Here is a 24,361-nt window from a genome sequence, read left to right on the forward strand (position 1 = left end):
GAATGTGATTACAGTATTGTGTATAAATGCAAGTAATGAATGGGAGAGTGCCTGGATTATGTTAATGCAGTAAAATATTGAGATTTTTTTGTGTTATGTATAACCTGATTCAGGTTTATATATTAATAGACAATATTTGAAGATGTGGTACACATAGAATATTTTTTTTTTTGTTGTTTTAAAAATTGATATATGTAAACTTTTTTTTTTCTTTGTATAGTTAACTTTGACTTTCACAAAACACTTCTGATAATTAAGATTTGTATTAGTGCTAATTGATTTGGAAAACTTACAATGAATTAATTGTACACGATGTATCTGCAGTTTTAACAATGAGCATAGTATGATCTCATTTAGTTAGCATAGAACTATCTTATTTGTTGAAGTGAATGAGAAATTGGACAGATAGTTATTCCTTTCTCTCTCTCTCTCTTAATTATATGCCGGTGTATATCTATATTTTGTTGGTTGGTGTGTTAATGGGAGAAGGATTCTAGCAGCATAAGAATTGATATACATTGTGTAGCAAAAAAAACTAAAAAAAAAACATAACATGTTTTCCTACCTGTATAAATAATATTTGAGAAATGGAGAAGCTGTTAAGGTTTCTAATGAGAAAAGTTTTCCGAAGAAAAAAAAATAGATGTTGAATGGTGGGAATGTTTTTTTTTCTGTTCATCTATGTTAAACATTTTTGTTTTCTCCTCATCTTTGTTATTATTTTTAATATGAATTAAAAAAAAAAAACACCTATAAATTTTGACAATACAGGTTCTGTGTTAAAGTCTGCAAAACAAAGAGGAAAAAATAATACTTGTTATAACATATAATTATGCATTTTTTGTGTAACTGTAAAATGAAATTTGTTTTGTGATTGACAAAACAGGAATGCGACTGTGAACTCCATTGTATTTATCCTACTTATATTTATCAAGAAATGGGAAGGATCAACTGTGATTTGTTTTAATACTATATCTCTCTACCTATAGTCTGATCAGGAACAAAACAAAAAAGAGAAAGGAGTGTGTGTGTATGGGGATCAGTCAGAGAGTATAGCATTGTCTGACTGCTATGTGTAACTGTTGTCCACAAAAAAAAAATCAATCTTCAATTTTTTTTTCCTTTCTTAAAAAAAAATAAAATAAACAAAAAATAACCTTCATGTTGTTTTTATTTTGTATGCTAGCAATATTCATTTGTTATTTAATTAATATTAGGAAAGTGTATGATAATGATTTATATTTATGTTGATTAGTTGGCACCATAAGATCTCTCAATCAAAGCAGGATAAAACAAGAAATGTTCTATTTGTATACACAAAGTTCCAGCGATTTTCTTAGTTATCTCCCTTATTACGTACACTGTGCATCCCAACGTCCTTTAACATCCATTAGGTGTATAGGATATCATTGCAGAAAAACCTAACAAAATACCGAAACCAATCATGGTGTACCAGCTATCGTTATACTTTTGTCTTATAGCATCAGGTGGCACGGACAATTAAGCATTGAAGCATTATATATTGTTGTATCATTCTCTGCATAAGACAAGTTTTTCTGTATTCATATTCTTCTAAATCTGTCTGTTTCAATTTAAGTATTGCTTAGCTACAAAGAAAATTCCAAGAACAGTTTTATCAATGTTGTCTCAAATATGAAGCCATTTTTCTAATACCTAAATTTTTTCATTGACTTAGAATTCACTATATATCTCTCTTTGAGCGTAGTTCAATTTCGAAAAAAATGTCTTGCATACATATTCGTTGAGTGAATTAGCTAGGTCATAGTTTGTACCCTAATTATCTCTACGTACAGATCAATACATTTAGATTTGTTCAAATTGTCATAATGGGTGAGAGCAGTTACGGCTTTCAACAATAAATTTCTGACCTTGACCTTTCCTATGACTGACTTTATTTTGACTCCACTGTGTTGGCGTCTTTTAGTGAGTAGTGCCTCAATCCATTCACTCGTTCGACCCCACTTTACCGAGCATATATAATAATTTTCATTACCTGAGACTAAGCTGGGCCATACTTCAGCTACATTCGTACCTTTTTTTGTAAATGGGTGTGCAGTGACTACCAAGTTTTTGGGTGGGTCACGGTCACAAACTTCTGTGAAAAATTCTTGAAAGACTCTTTTATATGGTTCCTACTTTACAAAAAAGAATGATTAAGGGTTTATGAAATGACCGTGAAGTTTCTAGATTTTGGGTAAAAGTTATTTATTCAGACTTCACTCATAGAGCATCTTCGCTAGCCAAGGGTTTTCGGTCCACTTTGCTCCCCATAAACCCTTGGCGGATTTCATTGCGAAAACTCGGTGATGTGGTGGCGCTATCTAGCGAGCAACTTGAGTTGCGCCCCTTGCATATTTACATTTTAATCGAATTAAACAACGGGTTATATACACACTACGGCATTAATACAACTTGAAAACATGTTGACTACCGAATATTAGAACATAATTAACGATGCTATTAAATACGAATTAAGTTATAAACTAGGGAAAGCACGGAATGTTTTATTCATAGTGTTTTGTATGGACCTGTACCAGGAGTGAAAAAGTCGCCGATTTATATGAAAGCTTTCATGTCATAAACCAGGTATCGTTGTCGTAAATATTGTGAACCAAAGATATTAAATAAAATAAATCTCATTGAACCTTTAAAAGCAATAACCATAAGCAGGAACGTATATACTAACGGGATGGGCAACGTCTACATTCGCCATGTTTACTTCCCATGCTATCACGCGAGCCTTGACAAGTTTGTAGAACTATGTTCAATCCCAGTAAAATATATAGGTTTTTAAAGCGATCTGGTTAGACCATCGTTGGCGAGGCACTAGCTGTTCTCGAGAACTTGTGTCTCAATTTATTATTTACCAAAGATCACACATGTGTTTTCTTTTAAAGTTTATATTTACAAGCACTGCGATTGGATCAGCTACTCGCAGCTGCAGCCAATCATAAAACGGAGCTCGTCACCGAGTTTTCGCAATGAAATCCGCCAAGGGTTTATGGGGAGCAAAGTGGACCGAAAACCCTTGGCTAGCGAAGATGCTCATAGAGGGATTGTAGGTACGGGTATGTCGTGATTGTAGGTACGGGTATGTCGTAATTCTAGACCGACTATCAAGGTCGTATCAAACTTCTTCGTAAGATAGTGGTCTGGACCAATTTGTCTCTTCTTTTCCTTTCCTTATTTACCCTAAACTTCAACCATAAAGTGTTCGATAAAGGGTAAGCAATGGTATTGATCTTGGATTCTTCTAAATCAGAGTTTAATTAAGGTTAAAGCAAAGTCCTCTTAAATACCATGCGTCCTTTGTCCGTTTAAAAAAGGGAGAAAACTACCTCTATTTTTATCAAACTTTAAACAAAGATAGACATGTATAAAACTATTGAACGGTGTAATTATTTTAACCCTGTCCTTTCCAATTATTTTGTTTTGAAATCCTTTTATATTTTGCACTCAATTCAATTTCAAAGCAACTGTTCTGGAATTTCCATCTAAATTACTAGTATATTTTCATGAATCTTTAAGGATACGTATTGGTAATTGCAAGTGATCTGTTTTAGATTAACTGACCTTGACCCTCTCTATTTAACCTTGACCTCACTATTCTTTAGTTTTCGTCCTGGTTGAAAGACTGTTTGCGATACTTTTTATAAAGCTTTATTCTTTAATATTTATTCATTTGTTTCATTATGCTTTCATGTGACATTGATTCATTATGTTTCTTGTTTTACACTCGCCTTTGTCTCAGATAAAACATGGAGTTGCAAAGATCCCAGATTTTTAAAAAATGGACGAATGAAACCCGCACATTATATCAAAACCCCCATTAATTTCACCAGTATTAAATTACATGTTAACTAAGTGCATACGATTCATACAAAATAACATGGAGGTTCACATGGAGAGTTTCGGGGACGTCGTTCCCAGAAGCCCTAAGCTGCGACGCCCGCATTTTAGGAAGTACCTCTTGAATTTGTAAGAATTGTTTTGAATTCTTAATTGGTATCTGGAGACATACTAGTATCATATTTTGACATCGCTCTTATTGTTTAAGTGAACATTGGGATTGTCTTTCAGCGGGTAAGTAGTATATATGTTTCTCCTTCTTAAATTTCATGAGGGAAAACTGTAATGTTTTCAATACTATATAGTATAGTTTATAATTAAGCATTTATCAAATGTGATATAAAAGAAAGTGCTTCTTCTTCCAATCAGAGAGGTTAAAAAGATGCTTTGTATACATTAAGATGTTTTTTTTTGATAACATAAATCTACAGTGAATCAAAATTAGAGAAATAGGAGCTAGTTCATAGGATATCAAGATCGTATATTGATGACTGGGACACGAACATAGAGATTCTCCATATGTGTACCTGGTAATTGTTCACGTGTATCTGACATCTGGGAAGATGGTGAAGATATGTGTTAACATCCTACTATTCTTCTTAATTCGTTGCAAATGATTGATTCCTTGACATATCAAATATCGTATCTTTACCGGATAACTTCAATACCCTGTCATTGTGACTTGTCGCAAAATGGTTGCAAATGTTGAGCCTGAGTCTGTTTTGCTCTCTCTCTCTCTCTCTCTCTCTCTCTCTCTCTCTCTCTCTCTCTCTCTCTCTCTCTCCTCGTTAGAATGTATAAAAGCATAATAACAATTATTGTTCCAGCTGATTGGAGTAATGGAAACATTTTCCTTCATTAATTTCTCATTTTTCATAATTTTGCTTGATGATTCTCTTTATAAACTTTTCCAGCGCTCGCCATATTTAATCGCAATTTATATGTGATTAGCCAATTTTCACATTAAGCTCAAAGTAATCAATTTGTTCTGTATATTTCTCAGACTCGTAAATCAAATTGCTAGGACAAATCAACAATAAACAGAAGGAACTAATCAGCCGAGGTATAAATCAGTGGAAAAAAAATAAAAGTTAATGAATTAAATATTTCTTTCTTTCTTTTACAAGTATGGTCTCAAATGACGCACGATTTACGCTGTTGGGGACAAATTTGACAGTGTTATCTTGAAGTTTACGACAACTGTTCGTGGCGACATATTTTGTTTCAAACAATTCCAAGAGCAAAGCTCCTGAGAAATAAATAAATATTACACACAATTTTCCGATGACTCTATAAAACAAAAAAAAAATCTTATAGAAAAATCTCTGGAAATTGAATTATTAGAGTTTTTTTTATACAACTGTTACATCTAATGGGAATGCATGTATGGCAAATAGAATGAAATAAATATAGAATCTAATGGGGATGAAACATTCTCTTTATCTCTTGCGGAATCAATGCCTCTTCTCTCTATCTCTTGTGGAATGAAGATGTATTGCAGCCACAATATATAATTGATGAAGCACTGTTTTATTTTGTGGTAAATTGCTTAATTCGTGACTGTATTCTTAACCCCTGATTTCTCTCCGTGTTAATGATTGCCCATCAAATTCATTCGGTGCTGCTCGTCTGTCCGTCATCGCATCGCTCAATGAAGAATGAGGGCGGTGGATGAAGATGTCGTCTGCGTGGGCCGACTTGACCTTTGTCACGTGCGCCCGACCCGGCGACTGACGATGCTGTCTGACATTGCGCGTGCGAATGAAATTGATGATTGATTGAAATTGTATGTAAGTAGTACACAGGCCAACTAGTAAATCGCCAAAAAAATTAGTTCATTTTGCATATGTATAAGTTATAAAGTGTAAATTGATGGGTTCAGATCGAATGCCAAGGAAACCCCTTTTGTGTGAAAGTTTGTTCAAACTGTTGTAGTTCATAAACATATCAGAGATCAATATCGTGAAACCACCTTAAAGCAAAAAGGGATTTTAGTTTGAAAAAGTTTGTATTTTTTTTTTTATTGGATGGGGGGTGGGGGTGGTGGTGATGGTGATGGTGTCTCACATTTCACAGTAGAACGAATTCAATTTCGACGCCAATTTATTAAAATATAGATCTAGAACTAAAGATAATCTACGCGTATTCACTAGTATTCTTTCGATAACCCTCCAGTCTATGCGGCTACCGCGCCTTGCCTGGAAATAATAATGAAAAAGAAAAAAAAAACCCCACTACTGGACCTATCGAAAGGGAAAAATGAATCAGCACACCAGACAATTAACCAGTAGGTGAAGAAATGGCCGTAAAATATCACGCATGGTTTCTAAATACCTTGCCCCGTTTGAACACATTCATCTGGAAAATGGGAACTGTCCGTTATTTTGTAACATGCAATGGGCCCCCGCTGCCAAAGTTCAACTCTCTGTTTGTTTTCACTGCCCGTGGGGAGTGCTTCTATAAGTATCTACTCAGACGCTCCCATTTAAGTTAATTCTTTCGTTTGCCCATCACCTGAGAACACTTGACCATCATACAAACACAATTAAAAACAGAAAATTGAATCGTGTCTTCGTCTATCGCAAAAAAAAAGGAGAAGATGAAACATGCCAGAAGGTTGAATTGAGCTTTGTCCGAATTCTTAAATTGCGAACGCTATGAATTCTTTAAAAATTGCGCACGCTGTGACTTTTTAATGAGTATTTCGAGGCTTCTTGGGCTTCAAGTGCATGGCAACTAGTTATTCCGAAATAATAATGCGAAACACTGGTATATCAATAACTTGACAGGAGAAAAATATTTTCTTTGTTTTTGGTATACATGTATATACGCGCGATCGATATTTTCCCGATGTACCTAACTATATAAAATCTCATAAAGCTGAAACTGAGAGGCATTCTATAGCTTAAGAATTGCCAAAAGTTGTCTAGACTTTTTTTTATGCTTGTTAAACGGTAACGAATAAACGTTTAGACTGAAACATCTTTACGGGAAAGAGATAGACTTAAAACTCGAGGAAAGGATCTTGGATGTTATACACATTATCAATTAATCTGATCCCAGATTATTGTCGATGGAACCCAGCGAAAGTTAGCTAAGGATTACGAGATTAAGTACTAGCATCTGTTTTTTAAAGTAGCCTGCAGTTTGCAAGATCCAAGAATTCGCTCGATCGTCGCCACGAGAAAACCAGCCGCGAAGCGAACATGATAGCATTTTTCTCGTACAATTGCATGCAGTAATTGTTGTTATAAACCAGGAAATTTCCTCACATTTACGATAGAATTATCATTATGGGTGATTAGGTTTTTCATAACTATTATTTTGTAAAATAACAATTCCCCCAGATGTTGTTTCGCCGAGTCGTGTGGTTGTTACACGGCGAATAGGCTAAAGCTCACGCACTAAGTCGATCATTGGTCTCCCCTGTTAGTATCTGTAAGTATCTGACCAGACCAGCTTTCTTCTGTCCTAAACGATTCAATTCTTTATACTAGTTTGCAGTACAACTTCAAGATTCATAGAAGTAGCAAGCAGTCCCTTCAACTGAACATAACTGCAAAACTTTGAGTTTGCTTTGGTTGCGTTTCTAGAAAATAAAATACATGTAGGCGCAGATTTCATTGACCCCCCCCCCCCCAAAAAAAAATCAAATGAATACAAAAGTTTATTGCAGGATATACTCAATAAACTTGTATCATTAAGATGTATCATTTAATCCTTGGTATTATATCATTATTCTAGCTGAAAACAAATCTCATAAAACGAAATTTCAGAATATTTGTAGTTGTTAATCCTTTGACGTTGTATCACGCGCAGAAAAACAAAAAGGACGTTTCCATATCCGGGTGGTCAATCAGACATAGACCGGGTCACCTTGTAACATTTTGTAATTATTAGTATATTACTGTCTACGTGATCGCTCTCTACGTAAATTTTTGTCCCACTTTGTGTATCTCCTTTCTCTCTCTCATCCTTCTTAGATAATATAACAACAGCGCTGCATGTTTTGATGTAGATTTCCCCTTTATCTATACGTAATTATAACGAGGAACCCCGATTATCAACATCAAATGAAAACAGGTACTTCAGAGGTACTTCAGACGAGATTCCTAATTTGTGGTTAATTGCCTCCAAGCGATGTCTCGCTAGGATTTCCTCGTTCGACTTTGGTGATGTTCGAAGCGTTTTTCTCGAAGACCGCGGACTTGATCCTGGCATCTGTTCTTGTAACATTAAGTGGGATTGTCCCTGTCTAAGATATGCTACCAAGAGGTGATTAAGTGAATCATGACTTTCATAACAATTATTAGACTTTTTTTCCCTTTTCAAAAGCTTTTAAGATCTCAAAGCTATGTTTACCAGTGATAACCGAAGCACATTGTGGGTTTTTCTTTAAAGTTAAGTATATACGTTTATGAATCTTTTTATTTCAGTATGCATCTTTTGTAAGGTAATTGTGAGTTCGTTTCAACTTTAGTACAGAAATTGTTATCAAAATATTCAAATAAAGATACAAAATCAAATTCAATTTATATAACCTTTTTCTATTTACCATAGAATCCAGCATTTAGTTTGAGATTTTCAACCAAAAACTTCTTGTATGATCGATATCGATTAGAGAATCACCGATCATCTGCTGATTAAAATATGATTGGCTCATTCCCACCAAAAATTGCAGCTTTATACATGCATTTGGTGTCCATCTTTTAGTCGGTGACACGGCAATTAGCTCGTTCAACTGTTGGCAAAGAGTCCTGGATTACCAAGTCTCTTGGCAATTAATCTATTGGATTATCAAAGCTTCCAAAGAAACTGCCATCGATATATTCACATGGAGCTACGGTAATATCTCTGAAGGAGCCTGATGACATCTTGTTTTAAGTGAAGACATTTTTGTATGAAAAACTGTTGATTGCTGTTGTTTCAGCGACTGGGCAAATATTTGTATATGAATCCCCACTTTTAGATGGAGTTATTAAATCGAGTTATTAAATCGACGCACGACCAGTTTAGAACAAACATTTTTTTTTTTGGTCAATTTAGCAAGTTTATAGATCTATAAATCATTATCGTCCTACAAAAAAATCAAAACAGGTTTGTTTCAACACTAAACAGAACAGCTTATTTTCTGCTGCGACAGATGCGCAAAGTATAAAACACCCTCCTGCTTGCATGCAAACAACAAAGATTAACAAAAACATGTATACACGGTAGTGAGAGGGGGGAAAATTAAACACCGGGACGATTAACTCCTTTACTCTCCGGGGCAGATGGTTCCTCGTAAGATAGTGTATGTTTTGCATTGTACCTATAGCCATTGACGAAAAGACCAAGTGATGATGCTGAAAACGTCCGAAGTGTTCCGAACTCATCGGTAGCAGCAGATGATTTGATACATTGTATTGGATTCTATCGATAGTATATACATGCATCTCTTTGATTGAGGGATATTTTTACTCCAGTTCTAGGCTCTCTGTACAGTACATTCATAAAGGAAATTAAATTATCTCATAGGAAGTTTTTATATCACAAAGGTAAGTGAACATAAGAACTGCGTTTGCTATTTTGAAATATTTTGGTAAAATAAATGTTTGAGAAGTTTTATTTTTGCACACTCGCCATAAGACAATTTATCATGTTTATGATTAAAATGAAACTTGGATATGCAGAAAATTGATATGCATCTAAAACTTAGGGTACTCTTTGATAGAAGGAGGCTAAAAAATTTTTAGAGAAAAATTGAATTCCAAATATCAGATATGAAAGTTTTTTAAAATTAATTTAATGGTGGATACAAAGTTGGATTATTCGGTTATAAAATATAGCTTTAAGTGGTACTCATTCTTTTTATTCTTTCAAGTACATAGTCATTTTCTTAATCAAATTTCATTAGCCTCGCCAGTCAGTGAAAAAGACAACATTTATCGCCTGCTGATTCCATGTTCACTTTCATCGCTAATCGCCCAATTTACCATTATGGCAAAGCAGACGGCCCAGAAACGCCATCATCTTCAAAAGCAACGACCGTTATGACATTTGAAATGTATCCCCTGAACAAGTTGGGTTTGTTTCGTTCTGGGCATTTGTCCGGCTAAAACATCACGACGTCTCATTATTTGTCATTAAGAAGACCCCCCTGATACATCTCCATCTCTCTCTCTCTCTCTCTCTCTCTCTCTCTCTCAAATCATGAAAACAATAGACAAAGTTCTTTATGTTTTTTGGAAAGATTTACGTCTACTGCCATTTTTACGACAGTTCAGCTAAGAATAGACATTCTTCGTGTGATTTTTTCTCTCTCTTTCTATCTATACGCTAAGAAACATTCTACCCCTTTTTACAGGTTGAAAAAATATTTATAACAGCCACCATGAAGAAATCTGCGTTTGTATATTTTTCAGACTAAAACACATGAACCCCAAAATTGATACAGACAAGAAGTCTTAATTTGTTTGATTATTTGGCTCCCAACGAAGAAAAGGAAAAAAGGGTCAAAGGCCATTAAGTCAATTTAGAGATTAAATAAATTACATGTGAAATGGTTGCTTTCTTGGAGAGGATTCTGTGTACCTTTTGCTTCTCTGGATAGTTTTAGAGATAGGCATCTTTGAAGGGATCGAGATGGAGAAAGTACGCTTGCTAAATGAATTGCTCCTAGATTTTGAATTTAGATTTGAATTATTTGCATTGTTCACTCTTGAGTCTTGAGTACAGGGAAACGAAAACAGAAACGGCATTTAAAACATCGCATCTGAAACAAAGCGACATTTACCACATAGAAAAAAAAAATCTGTCTAAAATAAGAAAAAAAAATTACGTCTGATATCAGAGTTATGTTATTTTTGTCTTCACTGAAATTGTGTACATTCAACATTCTTCATTAATTGTTGAATTTCGCGGGTGTTTTTTTTTCTCCCTTAAAATAATTAGAATAAGTTCCTTTCATTATATATTTACGATAACATTATGAATTTACGAAAACATTTCATTTCTATACTAGTATTACTGTCCCAAACTTTACTATGTTTTTCGCATCAACTTCAATATTTTTTTTTTAAAAATGAGATGTACATACGATAGCAAAAATCCATAATTTCAAACTGATTGATTGGCAATTCACGTCTCTGTTAGAACTTTTCATCGATTAATGAAAAACCTTGTCGTATTTTGTATACAATGTAGAGATGGCCGGATAGTGCAACAGCTGGACATTTGTCTAATTTAGCTCGTTTATGACCCTGTGTTCATTGAGTGAATATGAGGATCAATTTGGTCACTTACTTTATGACACATACTGTAAAATCGACCCAGTATTTGGACGGATGTCGTCCCATAAACTCTTATTTATAGGTTGTTAGGTTTTGGCATAAAATATGGGTGGGAGTAAAAGTGTGGAGAGATGCAAGAGTTTATAGTGTATAATTGTCACTCTTCATGTTTTCTACTACACAACTCTAGTATGTGTTAAAATATACGAATAGAAGCTAATTTTGTGCTAACACCTCTCTCTAGTATGTGTTAAAATATACGAATAGAAGCTAAAATTGTGCTAACATCTCTCTCTCTCTCTCTCTCTCTCTCCAGCAAATGAGATTTGCCACACAATATATAAGATTGGTTAAAGCCTCAATAATTTGTTCAGATCAGTAACTACCTAATGAGTGTAAGTAATAGGCCCCGAGTTCATTATCAGCAAAACATTTTTGCTTTCAATTAACTCTTTTTATAGATATATATATGTGCCATTTTCTTTATACAAACTACCGCTAGTACTGAATAGTAAATTTCGATTTTTTTCGTGTAAATACTCTTAAATGAGCAAATGCATTATACGCTCCCTTTTATAAGTCCCTTCTAAATTGAAAGTCGCGTTCTGTTTGTCCTTACATCAAAACTTAGCCGTTGAGATCTGATGTCTGTAAAGTGGCTTTAGGCATATCGTAAAGTCCAAGAGAGAGAGAGAGAGAGAGAGAGAGAGAGAGAGAGAGAGAGAGAGAGAGAGAGAGAGAGAGAAGGGGGTCTTAACGATCGGGCTTCCCTAATATAGAATCAATGGAGGATATGTCTCCGTGTTACGATGAGTAAATTATAGAGTCCCGCGACCTATTAGTGGTCATTAAGCTAATTGTGAATTATATATCACAATACATATTTATCTTGATTCATGCACACACCAGGGAGGGATCGATGAAATATTTACATACTCTTATCCAATGTATTTTTGTGTGATGTTCCCCGAGACGGGAAAATGTCAGACGAAGGCTAAGCGAATCCCCTGATAATATATACGGGACACCCGTCAGATATAGGTAATGTATGATATATAATTCACATATAGTGTGATATAAATATTTCATATTTTGAGTAGGTCTATAATGTTTATGTGCAGCATAACTTCAAAAGAAAAAAATATTGTGAAGGGTGTTTCGTTCCTTAGCATCAAGGCTTGTTGGAGAAATTGGATAGTTATCGTGTGTTTCTGTGCGTGACGCAATCAAGATATAAATACGATGTAGTGTGCATATATAATATATATACACTTGATTGAGCATCAATTTTCGAAACCCTAGCACTTAAAGTGCACGATCAAACAATGAATGGCTATTCAACCTGATATACACTCGATCTAGTTGTACATAGATTTTCACCATTCTGGGTGGTTTAAATTATAAAATTACAATATGACTTAGTCTGAGAAATTTGCAGTTCAATCAGCCTGGAAGTTGATATCGATTACTTATATCTGTGTTAAAATGGCCCGTGAAATAGTTGTTCTCAAAACTTGCACTTTTATTTCAAAACACGAATCTGAAATCGATGACTTAAAATTTGCCTATTCTACAACTTTAATGGAAGTTTATTATAAGTTTTAATTTGATGTTGGAAACGAGGATATAGAAGTGATTGAAACCCTCTGAGCATTATAAATATTGAATGAATAAGAATTTGATACTTTGAAATTCATTCGTGACCTCCGCCACCAACATATTGAAGAATGAAGGTTCAACCCTCCCCCCTTCCCATTAAAAAAAAAACACCTTAACACTTTGTTAATCAGAAGATAACGCGCCGCTTAATTATTTTGTCTTTTTCACTGCAGGTTACTCAATTAACACGTGCTCGTTACGCGAGAAAGATATCTAATACACTGCGCATCGTCATCTTTTTTTTCACAGCATCAGCGAATCGTAATTAACCTTTCATCGGGACCGCTTAGATCCACAGCAACGCGGTGTTAGATAATTATCGCGTATAGGTGATGTATATGCAACAAAAGGCCGCTAAAGTTATCTTTCTGCCTCTTCATCCTCTTAAAATCGCCATTAACATAACTTTCTAGAAATGAGGCATATCTTCTGAGTGGAAAATGTCCATCAACAACTCCGAGAAATATGCATGGCGAAGAGAGATATGTTCATTTACCTTCGGATTTTTTTTAATACTAATTCCTCATGGCTGTTGATAGTGAAATCAACGTGTTTTCTTTTAAATAATATCGCGATTCTAACCATTGGAAATAGCTACCGTTTAAATCTTTCATCTTGTGGTGTTTTTTTTAAAACTTCATTTTTCGGGTACATGTAATACAAAATGGAATTAAACAGTCTATGATTTTGAGACGTTCCTCTTTAGAGGACTAATGTCATCGGGCACGCTAATCTAAAGAACAAGAAAAAATGGTTTAATCCCTCTCAATTGGAATAAATTGTCATCAGGCATAACAAAATTAGAGAAACAAAATTTTATTATGTAACATTTTGATCGCAGTCGAATGAATCTAATCTAATAGAAAATGCGAATATCGTGAGAACCGATCATCATTGCTATAGACTATATATTGAGGTAACTTGAATTTAAGACGTCGGTCAAGGTCATTGTCAAGGTCACAATGCAATATATCTACCTATTGATCGAAACATTCACTACTGAATCGGACGCAGCTTTATTTGAAAACATAGCTTGATCATTTCTTAAACTTGAATTTGAATATGCACTGATTTTGATTAATCTCTGTATGGACATTAATCTCAGGGAGATAAAAAGGTAACAAAAGGTAATAAAAGTGTACAAAGATATCGACGACATCAACTGATGCAAATTCTGGCGTGTATATCTTGCAAGTTAAATATACGTGCAAATATCCTTTTCATTTGGCGGGAAACTCACGAAAATTTCGAGGGAAACTCACGAAAAGAATTTATGACAAATATTGGTGTGCACACAATTCTAACTATGAAACCACCTCTCTTAGCCATGAAGGAATGTAATTCTAGGAATTAAGGAAGATAAAAGAATAGCTCTCTCCCGCCAAAGTTTTAATACATACATAAACGTCAGTATTTAATGCAGTATCACCATATCTTTGATGCTAATATTGCCGAATCGTTCACCCACAGTGAAGTCATGGCCGACCCTTTAATATAAAGTTATCCTTTACGGCGGTAGTGAACTTGGCGATGCTATACGTTTTTATGTGTACTAAAATCACATTCGATTCGATCAGAGAGAGAGAAAGAGAGAGAGAGAGAGAGAGAGAGAGAGAGAGAGAGAGAGAGCGAGCGCCAATCTCTCTCTCTCTTTCTCTCTCTTTTATATATTTTTACATGGATTAATTTTTACAGAAATATTCTTATTCCATAATACTTAAAAATGCCCAAATTTTTATGTGGGGGATCGCTAGCAAAATATAAATAGTATTTGGGTGTACAAGTATACATGTGTGTATATACGGACGCAGTATACGCGCGATTTGTATTTTGACATGCATATCCCATCGATAGACCCTACTTATCGCACGCCCCTTTCGCTAGATTAATTTATTAAAACAAACATAGCGTGCCAGAAAATATTTGATTACGCGATAATTAATGTCGGACTCTGTTATATCGCTGTGTGGCTTAATAATACACTTCCCTCTCTTTTTTCGCTTTCATTTCAGATAAAAACATATGTTCAGGCAGAAAGTGCAGTTTGTTTTTTCTCTCGGAGACACTGGGTAAAATCAAGCGCGAAAACAAAGTAAGTATTCTTTGCTTTTTTTAACTATTGAAAAAAAAACGGTTTCAATTTTTTGAAAACATTTGGTAAACTGCTACATATATAAAATACAAAACGTTATGTATCGTATATATATATTCTGGATACTAGCTTTTTTGCTGACGACTTTCAAAGAGAGATTTTTTTTTGTAAAATGTTGCGCAATGCATTGTATTAATTTGTAGATTGCCAGTTTAATCCTTCACAATATATGCGATAAAGTTCATGCTCACAATAAGAACCTAAATATCATCAAAAATAATGTAAACTAGGCAGTACAAAACGAAACTAACAAAACAAAAAATAGACCCACAGCTTGTACTATGTGTCACCTATAATGAAATAAAAAAGGTTTGGAATTCATTTTTTAAAATTTTTTCAAAGGGGCCATATGTCTATTATGCTATCTTTCGATTTAGACATATGCTGAGCAGATATTTGAGTGGCGGAAAGTGGAAGGGGGGGGGGGGTGTAGGAAAATTGGGAAAATTCTCTTTGTCGTTGCATGGTATAAAGCCATCATTTTCATGATGTGCAGGCACGTAGCATCAGGGGGGGCCAGGGGGGGCCTGGCCCCCCCACTTTTTCTCGCAGCAACAATTTTTTTCAAAATTTACATATAAAAAAATGAATTATAATGAGTTGGCCCCCCCACTTTTTTGGAAGTAAGTAAAAAATTGAAATGAAAATAAGGAAATGAGGAGTCAAATTGTAGTTCCCTCTCTCCCCCCCCCCCCCCCCACGGATGAGGAATTTGGAGGGAAAAAATTTTGGTAGGGAAGAATTTTTATTTTTTGGAAGTATAGTTTACCCCCCCCCCCCCCCACGGATTAGGATTTTGAAGATTTTTGGAAACTTTAAATTTCCGTTTTTTTTTTTTTTTTGCTTGTCAAAATTTTTTGGATGGGTCTGGCCCCCCCCACTTTCAAAAACGATGCTACGTGCCTGATGTGCATTTCATTTTTACTTTATGTTTTGATTTAATTAAATGATTTTCGCTCGGGTCGGGTCGTTTTAATTAAGCAACCAGTCTTAATTCATTAAAATGGCGCATAGAACAGAGTGCATGCATTTTACAATGTATAAGCGTTTGAAGTCTTTGGATCAGACCTGCTGAGAATTTCAATCTAGACGCTGGTTGCTTCGTTAGCTATTGCGTTTTATGCATTGATCGAACCTGGTCTTTTAGACTCGATATACATGAGCTAAGTGACAAAATCAAGATGCTTATAAAGCCTCTTAAATGCATATTGATCTGGTGTAAGACAAGTCTTTTGAAAAAACCTCACGAGCGAAAGATTGATACATTGAAATGAAGAGATGTATATTTGTTCAACAAAATGCAAGGGATTTTGTATCGATAGTATTACTGTTAGTTTTATTCATTAATGAAAAAAAAAAGATAAAACGATTGAACGAGTAAAAAAAATACTATCTTTGATCTATGTGCACACCCAAAACACATTATGTACGGTTAAATAAGTGATCGATTCGAAGACATGAAGATTTATCTACAAATACATTTTTTTTAAAAACAAATATTTGATATCTTAAAGTAAGATTAAAAAACCCTTTGAACTAGAGGAAAATGAAATCTTTAGATTAAAATTTCAGCATTAATGTGAAAAAACCCCACCTTTTCTCCCAAGATGGATTATATGATAATCTATTATCGTAAGCATCTCTTCTGTAAAGAATAGTTATACATGTACAGTAGAAACTACCATCCCGAGGGTTTCCGAAGTACAGTGTAAATTTCACTACCAACTATTATACCGCTTTATGACCCATCTAATCTCAAGTGTGTTTTTTGGTTCATCGCATCGGGGCGGAATAAAGACAATAATCATGCATAAAAGCTAATTTGCGTGCATATGTTTATCTTAATCATCAGGAAAAGTGAAGAAAATAGGAGCTTTGCACGTATATATAATGGGTATTCTTTACATTTACAACTGTACGTTTCGAATTCCATGATCCGTTTCAGCACGGTAGGATCAATATGTATGTATCTTTCTGAAAGTGTCTGATATTAAAACACGTGTTTCGAAGTTATTTTAAATTTGATTAACTATCGTTGTATCACCTAAAAAAATGCATGGCTAAACGTTTCTTGATACTTTATCAATTGAATAACGAAAATCCTCCGACAATTTTAGCATATCAGATAAGAATGCATTCCAGACGATTGCCTTTCGATGGTAAATTGTGTTTGTTTCTATAATAGATTCGTAGTTCACCTTTGAGACTCAGGTGACCAGTACTAGTTGCAATGTCGCCCATCATGCCAACACATAAACTACTTCCTTGTGGAAACCATTTTAAAAAAATGATTATGAATGAATATAAACCAAAGATTTTAAAACAGAAAATAAACCACGATCACAATACTTCAGCGTTCTTTTCATCATCATCATCATCATCATCATCATCATCATCATCATCATCATCATATCATCATGATATCATCATGATATCATCATCATCATCATCATCATCATCATCATCATCATCATCATCATCATCATCATCATCATCATCATCATCATCATCATTCTTCAAAACCTCTCTTGTCCTTCTTAGTTTGAATACTGTAAAGCATCTCTAAATTCCAGTGCATAAAGATTCATCAAAGAAGTCACAATCAAAGCTAGATGAAAGACATACTGTCAGATGATAGAAATATCTCAACGACACATTAATAGTCCCTTGTCTACAAGAAGAAAGTAAGCGATGGCTCCTCTTCTTAATTTGCAACTCGTGTGGCATAGACGGCGCTAATGCGCCAGGCACGGTCCAGGGAATTATGAACACTCTTATTGCAGAAGAAGAAAGTCAAGATCAAAAGGTGTGAAATTTGCTGCAGACTGCAGGCTTTTGTCTGTTTCACAGCCATCTCCCTGGGACTGAGCTTTGCCTGCTGGGAGGTTCAAAAGTATCGTCGTCACTTGAGTATAAGTTTGTCTGTAAGTTGGCTCTTGTGGTTGTAAAGACACGCAGGCACACGCAGTTGCTCTAGATTATGTAATTAACCGGACTCAACGTTAGGTTTCTTTCATGACTAAACAGAGGGTGGTATTAATCGTAAAACATTCTAAAAATAAGCATTAATTGTGATTTTTCCCCGCATAGAAATTAGTGGACAGATTATATGTGAAATGTCCTGATTATGATCAGAGGATGAGAAGGAAGTGGAGACTAAACTACAGTAGCATGTTGAAATTTTTAATGGACTGAAATCTAAATAGTAATAATCAATCGATTTTTTAAAATTAACACCAGTGAAATTTTTAATTTTCAAATTGTATTTATATATACAATTCATAAAAAAGCAGCTGATATCAGACCAGTATGAAGAAAAATTACTATAAAATAAATGAATCTAGGCATACAACACAAAAAGGTTACGGTAAAGCCCCATAAAACATCGATGTTCTAGTTTTTGCAGATCGTTACATCAAAACATCTATCCTATGACACTTCATTAGTACTGTAAACTTCTGAACCCCCCCGAAAACAATTCAAACGCCGACCTCATCAATCAGAAGTAGGAATTATTGGCCGGAAATGAAGTTTTGTTATACATCCGCTAATGTCAAATAGGTCCAACTCTCTCAGTTTCCGCTGTGTTCAGCCGTTTGGTTATTTTTGTCTTCGGACAGTTGCTACAGCTGTAACTATATATATATGGAATTTTTACTCTTGTTTTCACTGTTAACGTGAGGGACGTATGAGAGATTTACTTTTAAAAAAAGGAAGAGCATAAGAATTTAGGAAGCGACATTTTTTGGCATTGCCAATGATGTATAATTTATCAAATGAAGATAACAGCAGACAAAAGTTTGTAAAATGTTCGCTAAATGTATGTAACAGTTTTGAATTGATCTCGATTTTATATGATAACAATTACAAGAAGATGTTTCTGAAATATTTTACGTAGTTTGCCTGTTCTTCGTCTGTTTAAATGGCAATTTTTTCTGATAATTAAATATCATCAACTAAATTGATTGACGAGAAATATTTGTTGTGTTGTAGATGTTATGTAATGATGCTACGTCTCAAAAATCTGCTTGATGAATGCATATTCATTATCAAAGAGAATGAATCTAAGAACTTTCTAAAATATCCGTTTTTTGCAATTTTATTCTTCCCTCTTTTCTATTGTTAGAACGCATTATGTAACATAAGTTAAATTCGTCTTGTACTGTTACGAAAGAAAGAACAAAAAATCACTACGATATGAAAAAATAGCAGAGATAAGAAAAAAAACCTGTATTGTTTGATATTGATTTCGTGGACATGGAATTCATTTCTGATTTATGATAATGGCGGACCGAGTCAACCATCTGAATTCAATTTTACAATCGTTTACCCAGATAATTTTCCTGAACGCCAAGAGTCTTTGATGAAATTAAAACACAGGTGTACCTTATTAACCCAGTGAATCTACAGGTTAGAAATAGATAGGATAGATCCATGTCTTTCCTAAACGAGCAATTAGAGTTATTCTTATATCTCATTAGTACAGTTCAGTCAAGTAATTGTAGTTAAGTTGTAAACTAATATTCTTCTATTCTCCACTCCATCAAATTTTTCATTCATTCTTCTGTCCATTCATGTATCCATGCAACTCTCTCTCTCTCTCTCTCTCTCTCTCTCTCTCTCTCTCTCTCTCTCTCTCTCTTTCCTATTCATTATTTTCTCTGTGTACTCTTTGTAAGTACTTTATGCTTTCCATATGATATTGTTAATTTCATAATAAGGGGATCACACATCGACCGTTTTCATTTATCATCGTTATCAAAAAGTCCGTACAGTAAACATCGTTTGATCTCCGTATCCAAAAGACTCTCCCTTTGTTAGAATCTGTCGGGATAATGAGGATATGTCTCATGGAATTCATTAGCTTTGCGTTTTATCTGAGCTTAGAACTGAACTTTTATGAATTCTGTCATAGCGCTATGTTGTGTAATTTGTTTTGTTAGGCCTCCTTTTTTGTTTCGCTCCCAAAGCAGTGTCTGCATAAAGACACGAACTCCCCATAACAAAGCCCATTTAATGTTGCATTTTTTTTTTAATCTTTTTTGTTTTATATATGTAGAATCAAGCAGTAAACGAATTATATTTTTTTTGGTGGTTTCATCAAAATCATAAGCAAGAGTTAATCTTATATCGAAGTGGCCACTTGAAATTTTAAATTTGGTCCTCAATGTATGATTGCACCAATCCTTCGGAAGCAATTGAAGAGATATATGTGGGGTTTATTTTTTAGTTTGCATGCCTGCCTGCAATGCTACGAAATTGTTATTAACATATGTTTTGGAGGAAATAAAAAACAATATGCTCTCTCTCTCTCTCTCTCTCTCTCTCTCCAGTTTTCTCGAACTCATATAAAGCCTTGTTATCTTGATATCAGTGTCCCGACAAAAACTCTAAATACATGTACATTTTAACATTCCCATGTTACGTACCTACCCTACAATGGCTGATCTCACCCTGATGATAATAGTGAAGTCGACATAGAAAGCTTCTATTGTACTTTCTTCAATTGTATGATTAAAAAGTATCCTACTGTGCTTGTTGTGAAAAGTGTTTTATGGATAGTGAAAGAGTTTTAAGGAGAGAAACACATTTCTGGAGCATAGGGATTTTTCTTCAACATTGGTGAACATATTGTTCGTTGTAATTGATCACTAGTTTGCAAATATTGTGAATTCAGAGAAAAGTTCGATAAATTGTGCCCTGCAATATAAGCATGATTTCAGCAAGAGTTACTGCTCTTGGCATAATTTGTTACTCGCAATTTTTTTGGCACAAGATTATTTTTTTTTAAGAACCTTAATTTTTCTTTTAAAATTTCAGGTGGATTCCATTCTCAATTTTGTGAATGATGAATAATGTCTGCAAAGTCAAAGACAAATTGCTGTGCGACATATTGGAAGATCCATATTCCTTTTGGGACAAAATTCCTTGCCCACCGCCCTCGAACCCTCAAATTCTGTTTCAAGTGGATTACAGGCAACTTCTAGGTGAAGACGACGGGTTGAGAATAATATTTAGGATAGCGAGGCGCTGTGACATTCCTGTACCGGAAATGCTGACGTCGCCTGCTCGTCTTGGCGGGAACGCCATCTTTACTCACTGTGATTCTAACTGTGTGAACGCGATCGTATTTTCTTGTTTAATATTCTTTATTGTGATGGTGATTGTAGTTATATACATAGCAAGGTTAGTATCATCAATGTTTGAACAAAATTTGATATTTGATTGGATTAAGCGTAACCATTTTTAGACTGTATTGATCTCCTTTAAAAGAAGAACTCTATATAGAAATTTAGGATTACATCCAAAGTTAAAAGGTGAAATACGTTGGGTTTTTCTTTACTTAATAATAGTTTATAGCCAAACAAATCATATCTTAGATTTTTAGACAGAATTGATAATATTTAAATGTTTGACCATCCAGCCTCATCAGAGCTGACTGACTGAATACCGGTCTCTCATTACACAAATGTACATGTATATGCTCATGTAGAAAAAAAAAATCAGTATAAAAATTGTAAAATAAATTAAGTATAAACATTATAAATTGATAATAATAATAATAAGACATAAAACATCCCCAATAAAAAAAAAAACCCAAACCCAAACCGTTATGTTACTAAATGAAGGAAATGACTTCTCTTTTTGTGCGGAAATAAAGTAATGTTTAAAAAAATGTCAAATTTTACTCTGACAGGAACCAGAGTCGATTCAAGTCTTTATCCATGGTGCCAAACAGATCACGGATGCGATGCCATTGTATCCAGCTCGACGGGGAGAAGAAATATAGTGGTTGTAATGTAAGTACAAATCTCAGGAGACGGAAATGGTATCCTAGCGTAATAGAGGTTTGGGCGAAATTTTTTTTTATACATTCAATAATATTTTTTTAAGGAAAAAAGCACAATTTTATGTTTCTAACTATACGAAAATGTTTTCAGTTTGTAGAATGTACTTTCTACTTACATCTACTATTATAGTAAATACAATGCATTATGAAATGCTCCAATTAAATTGATTTATCAAGCGATCTAAAATAATAAATTAATTCAGCCGTGCTGTGCATGTTGGGTTGAAGCCACATTATTTTGTCATTAATCGCTGCAAGAGTTATCCCTCTTATCAAAGGGCCTAAGAATTTGAATCCATTAAATTGCCATAGCGTATTGAGTTTATTTATCATAATTTCTTTCAACATTATGAACGCGCCATTAGTAAAAATGCAATTTTGGATTAAAACTAATGATTTTCAAAATTTTAATATAGTTAATTTAAACAAAAACCGAAAAAGTGATAAGCAGTTTACAAGCCCGATACTTTAACCCCTGAGCTATGATAATGTTCAACCAAATCGATTGATATAAGGGACGTATACCGGTATACTGTTGACATAAAGAAATAAAATCGTCATCGTGTGACATAGTGTCTTGAAAAGTATAAGTCTTGATGTAGAGAACTACTTTGATTGATTAAAAATTGACTTAACTTTATTAAATGGTGACCCCCCCCCCCCGAAAATGCATGAAAATTTAGTTTTTTATACTTTATCTGGAACCTTTTTAAGGCTCCAAACTCTTTAATTAATTCATTAAAAATTATGAAATACACTGTAAATGGCAGATTTTTAAATTTACATCAGATGTCAGAATTCTCCTACTACCCAAAGTGCCCCAAAATCTATTTGCAGTGTCTAATGGTCCTTATAATCGAGAGTTGAATATTGAGGCACTCCTGTAAATTCCGAAGCAAATCTTGTATTGATTAACAATTTTTAAATTGAGGATATTTTCATAGTTTCTTCTTCTCTCCCTCAGGGAAACTGTCAGTTTAGTTCCGGTAAATATACAAAGACTGGATCAATGGCGAGACAAAGCAAAAAAAGTCTGGAACATTCCGAGCCATTAGAGAGCACTTACCGAAAATTTCCATGTGTGGATGTGTTCGACTCACAAATCGCGCCGGTGCGATGTGAAAAAACGGGAAGTGGGCATTATGAGGACCTTAAGAAATATAATTCTCGAATCAACGAATTCACCTTGTTAAGGAAAGCATTCAAAAAGTACTACGGTAAAGATATTGATTTCACGGAGTCACCGTATTCTCGGAAAACGGAAGAGACGTATGCTTGCGGAAGTGACGACATAGAAATGACGTCGATGAATTCTGAAGAAAGTCCGAAAAGTGCCGGGAAACGTTCGGATTCTGATTTCGACGAAAATGCTGAAAATCATTATAACGATATAGATTGTGATTTGATGATCAATGAAGTCAATCTATCCAACTCTACATACAGCTTTAGCAGCTCGACGAACCACATATACGCAACGATAAGAAAAAGTGTGTTCGATGCGAATTGTAGACCTTGTTTACTGAAGGAACCGTTTACAAGTAGTACGTTAAAATCGATTTATTCGGATGATTCTGATTGTGAAGGGAGTTTAATTCGCGATAAAGACCGGTCGTCTGGAATAGATTTCCAAAGACTGCACACAAAGCACGTGTTCGAACGATTGACTTCAACAGGATCGAATAGAACCGATCTCTCGTTTCTCAGCGACGACTCGGTCGAACTCTTGGTTCCTGATAGAAATTCGCGTTGTTCGACATTCAAGTGAATTCGATCAATTAAAATACATGTATCCCTGTTTATTGCCTTAAAAAGAAAATATTAACGTTACTTTGTCGGCGTAAGCGGAACATCAAGTGATTCAAACAACAGTCATTCTACCATTGTGCCATATTCGTGGTTTTATATTTTTAGAATCATCTTGATTCATAAAGATGAAATATATTCTATACAAAAACAAAAACAAACGTCGGTTTGTGTTTTCATTTTTAACAGAAACTGAGAAAGAGAGGTTAAATATTTCTTGTTTACATGAATCAAACATTCAATCTATAACCAATCTCAGCTTTTTGTGACCCACAAGTCTACATCTGTTCTCCTTAAGCGCTCTGGTTTTCTCAGATAATCCAGAACAAATGTTCTTAAAATCATCTCTCAGTTCTGAAACAAATTATTGACCTGATCTTCTAAGATAATCCAGAACAAACGTTCTTAAGACCATCTCTCAGTTCTGAAACAAATTACACGTACTTATGTTTTAATTTAAGTCTGTATAAGAAAGCAATGTTCGTGTCCAATTGAATGAAAATGAACTTCCATCACAACATGTTTCGTGTGTTTTACATTCCGTCGGTTCGTTAATCACCCTTTCAGTCTCCCGTGTGTTGCGTCTGACAACACATCATTCTTACGCAAAATCCATTTGCCAATATATCAATAATTGTATCTTAATAACTTCAGGGCCCTGTCTCAATATAGACCCGAATACCGTCAGTTTGACAAAACTGTTTAGGAAAGGATTTATTATTTATTTTATGTAATCAATTTTTTGAAGTAATTAAT

At 34.5% G+C, this 24,361-nt stretch overlaps 1 protein-coding gene across 3 annotated transcripts; it reads left to right on the top strand.

Annotated features, from left to right (window-relative positions):
• The first annotated feature begins 3,938 nt into the window (after positions 1 to 3,938).
• On the top strand, positions 3,939 to 23,766 carry LOC105337162 (uncharacterized). 3 transcript variants are annotated; one of them, XM_011441787.4, is made up of 5 exons: positions 3,939 to 4,104; positions 14,813 to 14,892; positions 20,773 to 21,138; positions 21,650 to 21,752; positions 22,767 to 23,766. In XM_011441787.4, the coding sequence occupies exons 3-5, from the start codon at positions 20,798 to 20,800 to the stop codon at positions 23,565 to 23,567; spliced, it is 1,245 nt and encodes a 414-aa protein (XP_011440089.3). In that variant the 5' UTR covers positions 3,939 to 4,104; positions 14,813 to 14,892; positions 20,773 to 20,797; the 3' UTR covers positions 23,568 to 23,766. The 3 variants fall into 3 exon arrangements, with proteins under 3 accessions (XP_011440089.3, XP_011440088.3, XP_065944672.1); XM_011441786.4 differs by lacking the exon at positions 3,939 to 4,104 and adding an exon at positions 8,952 to 9,407; XM_066088600.1 differs by lacking the exon at positions 3,939 to 4,104 and adding an exon at positions 12,034 to 12,182.
• The last annotated feature ends 595 nt before the right edge of the window (positions 23,767 to 24,361 follow it).

Source organism: Magallana gigas, chromosome 6 (assembly GCF_963853765.1).
Source record: "Magallana gigas chromosome 6, xbMagGiga1.1, whole genome shotgun sequence".
Classification (NCBI taxonomy): domain Eukaryota; kingdom Metazoa; phylum Mollusca; class Bivalvia; order Ostreida; family Ostreidae; genus Magallana; species Magallana gigas.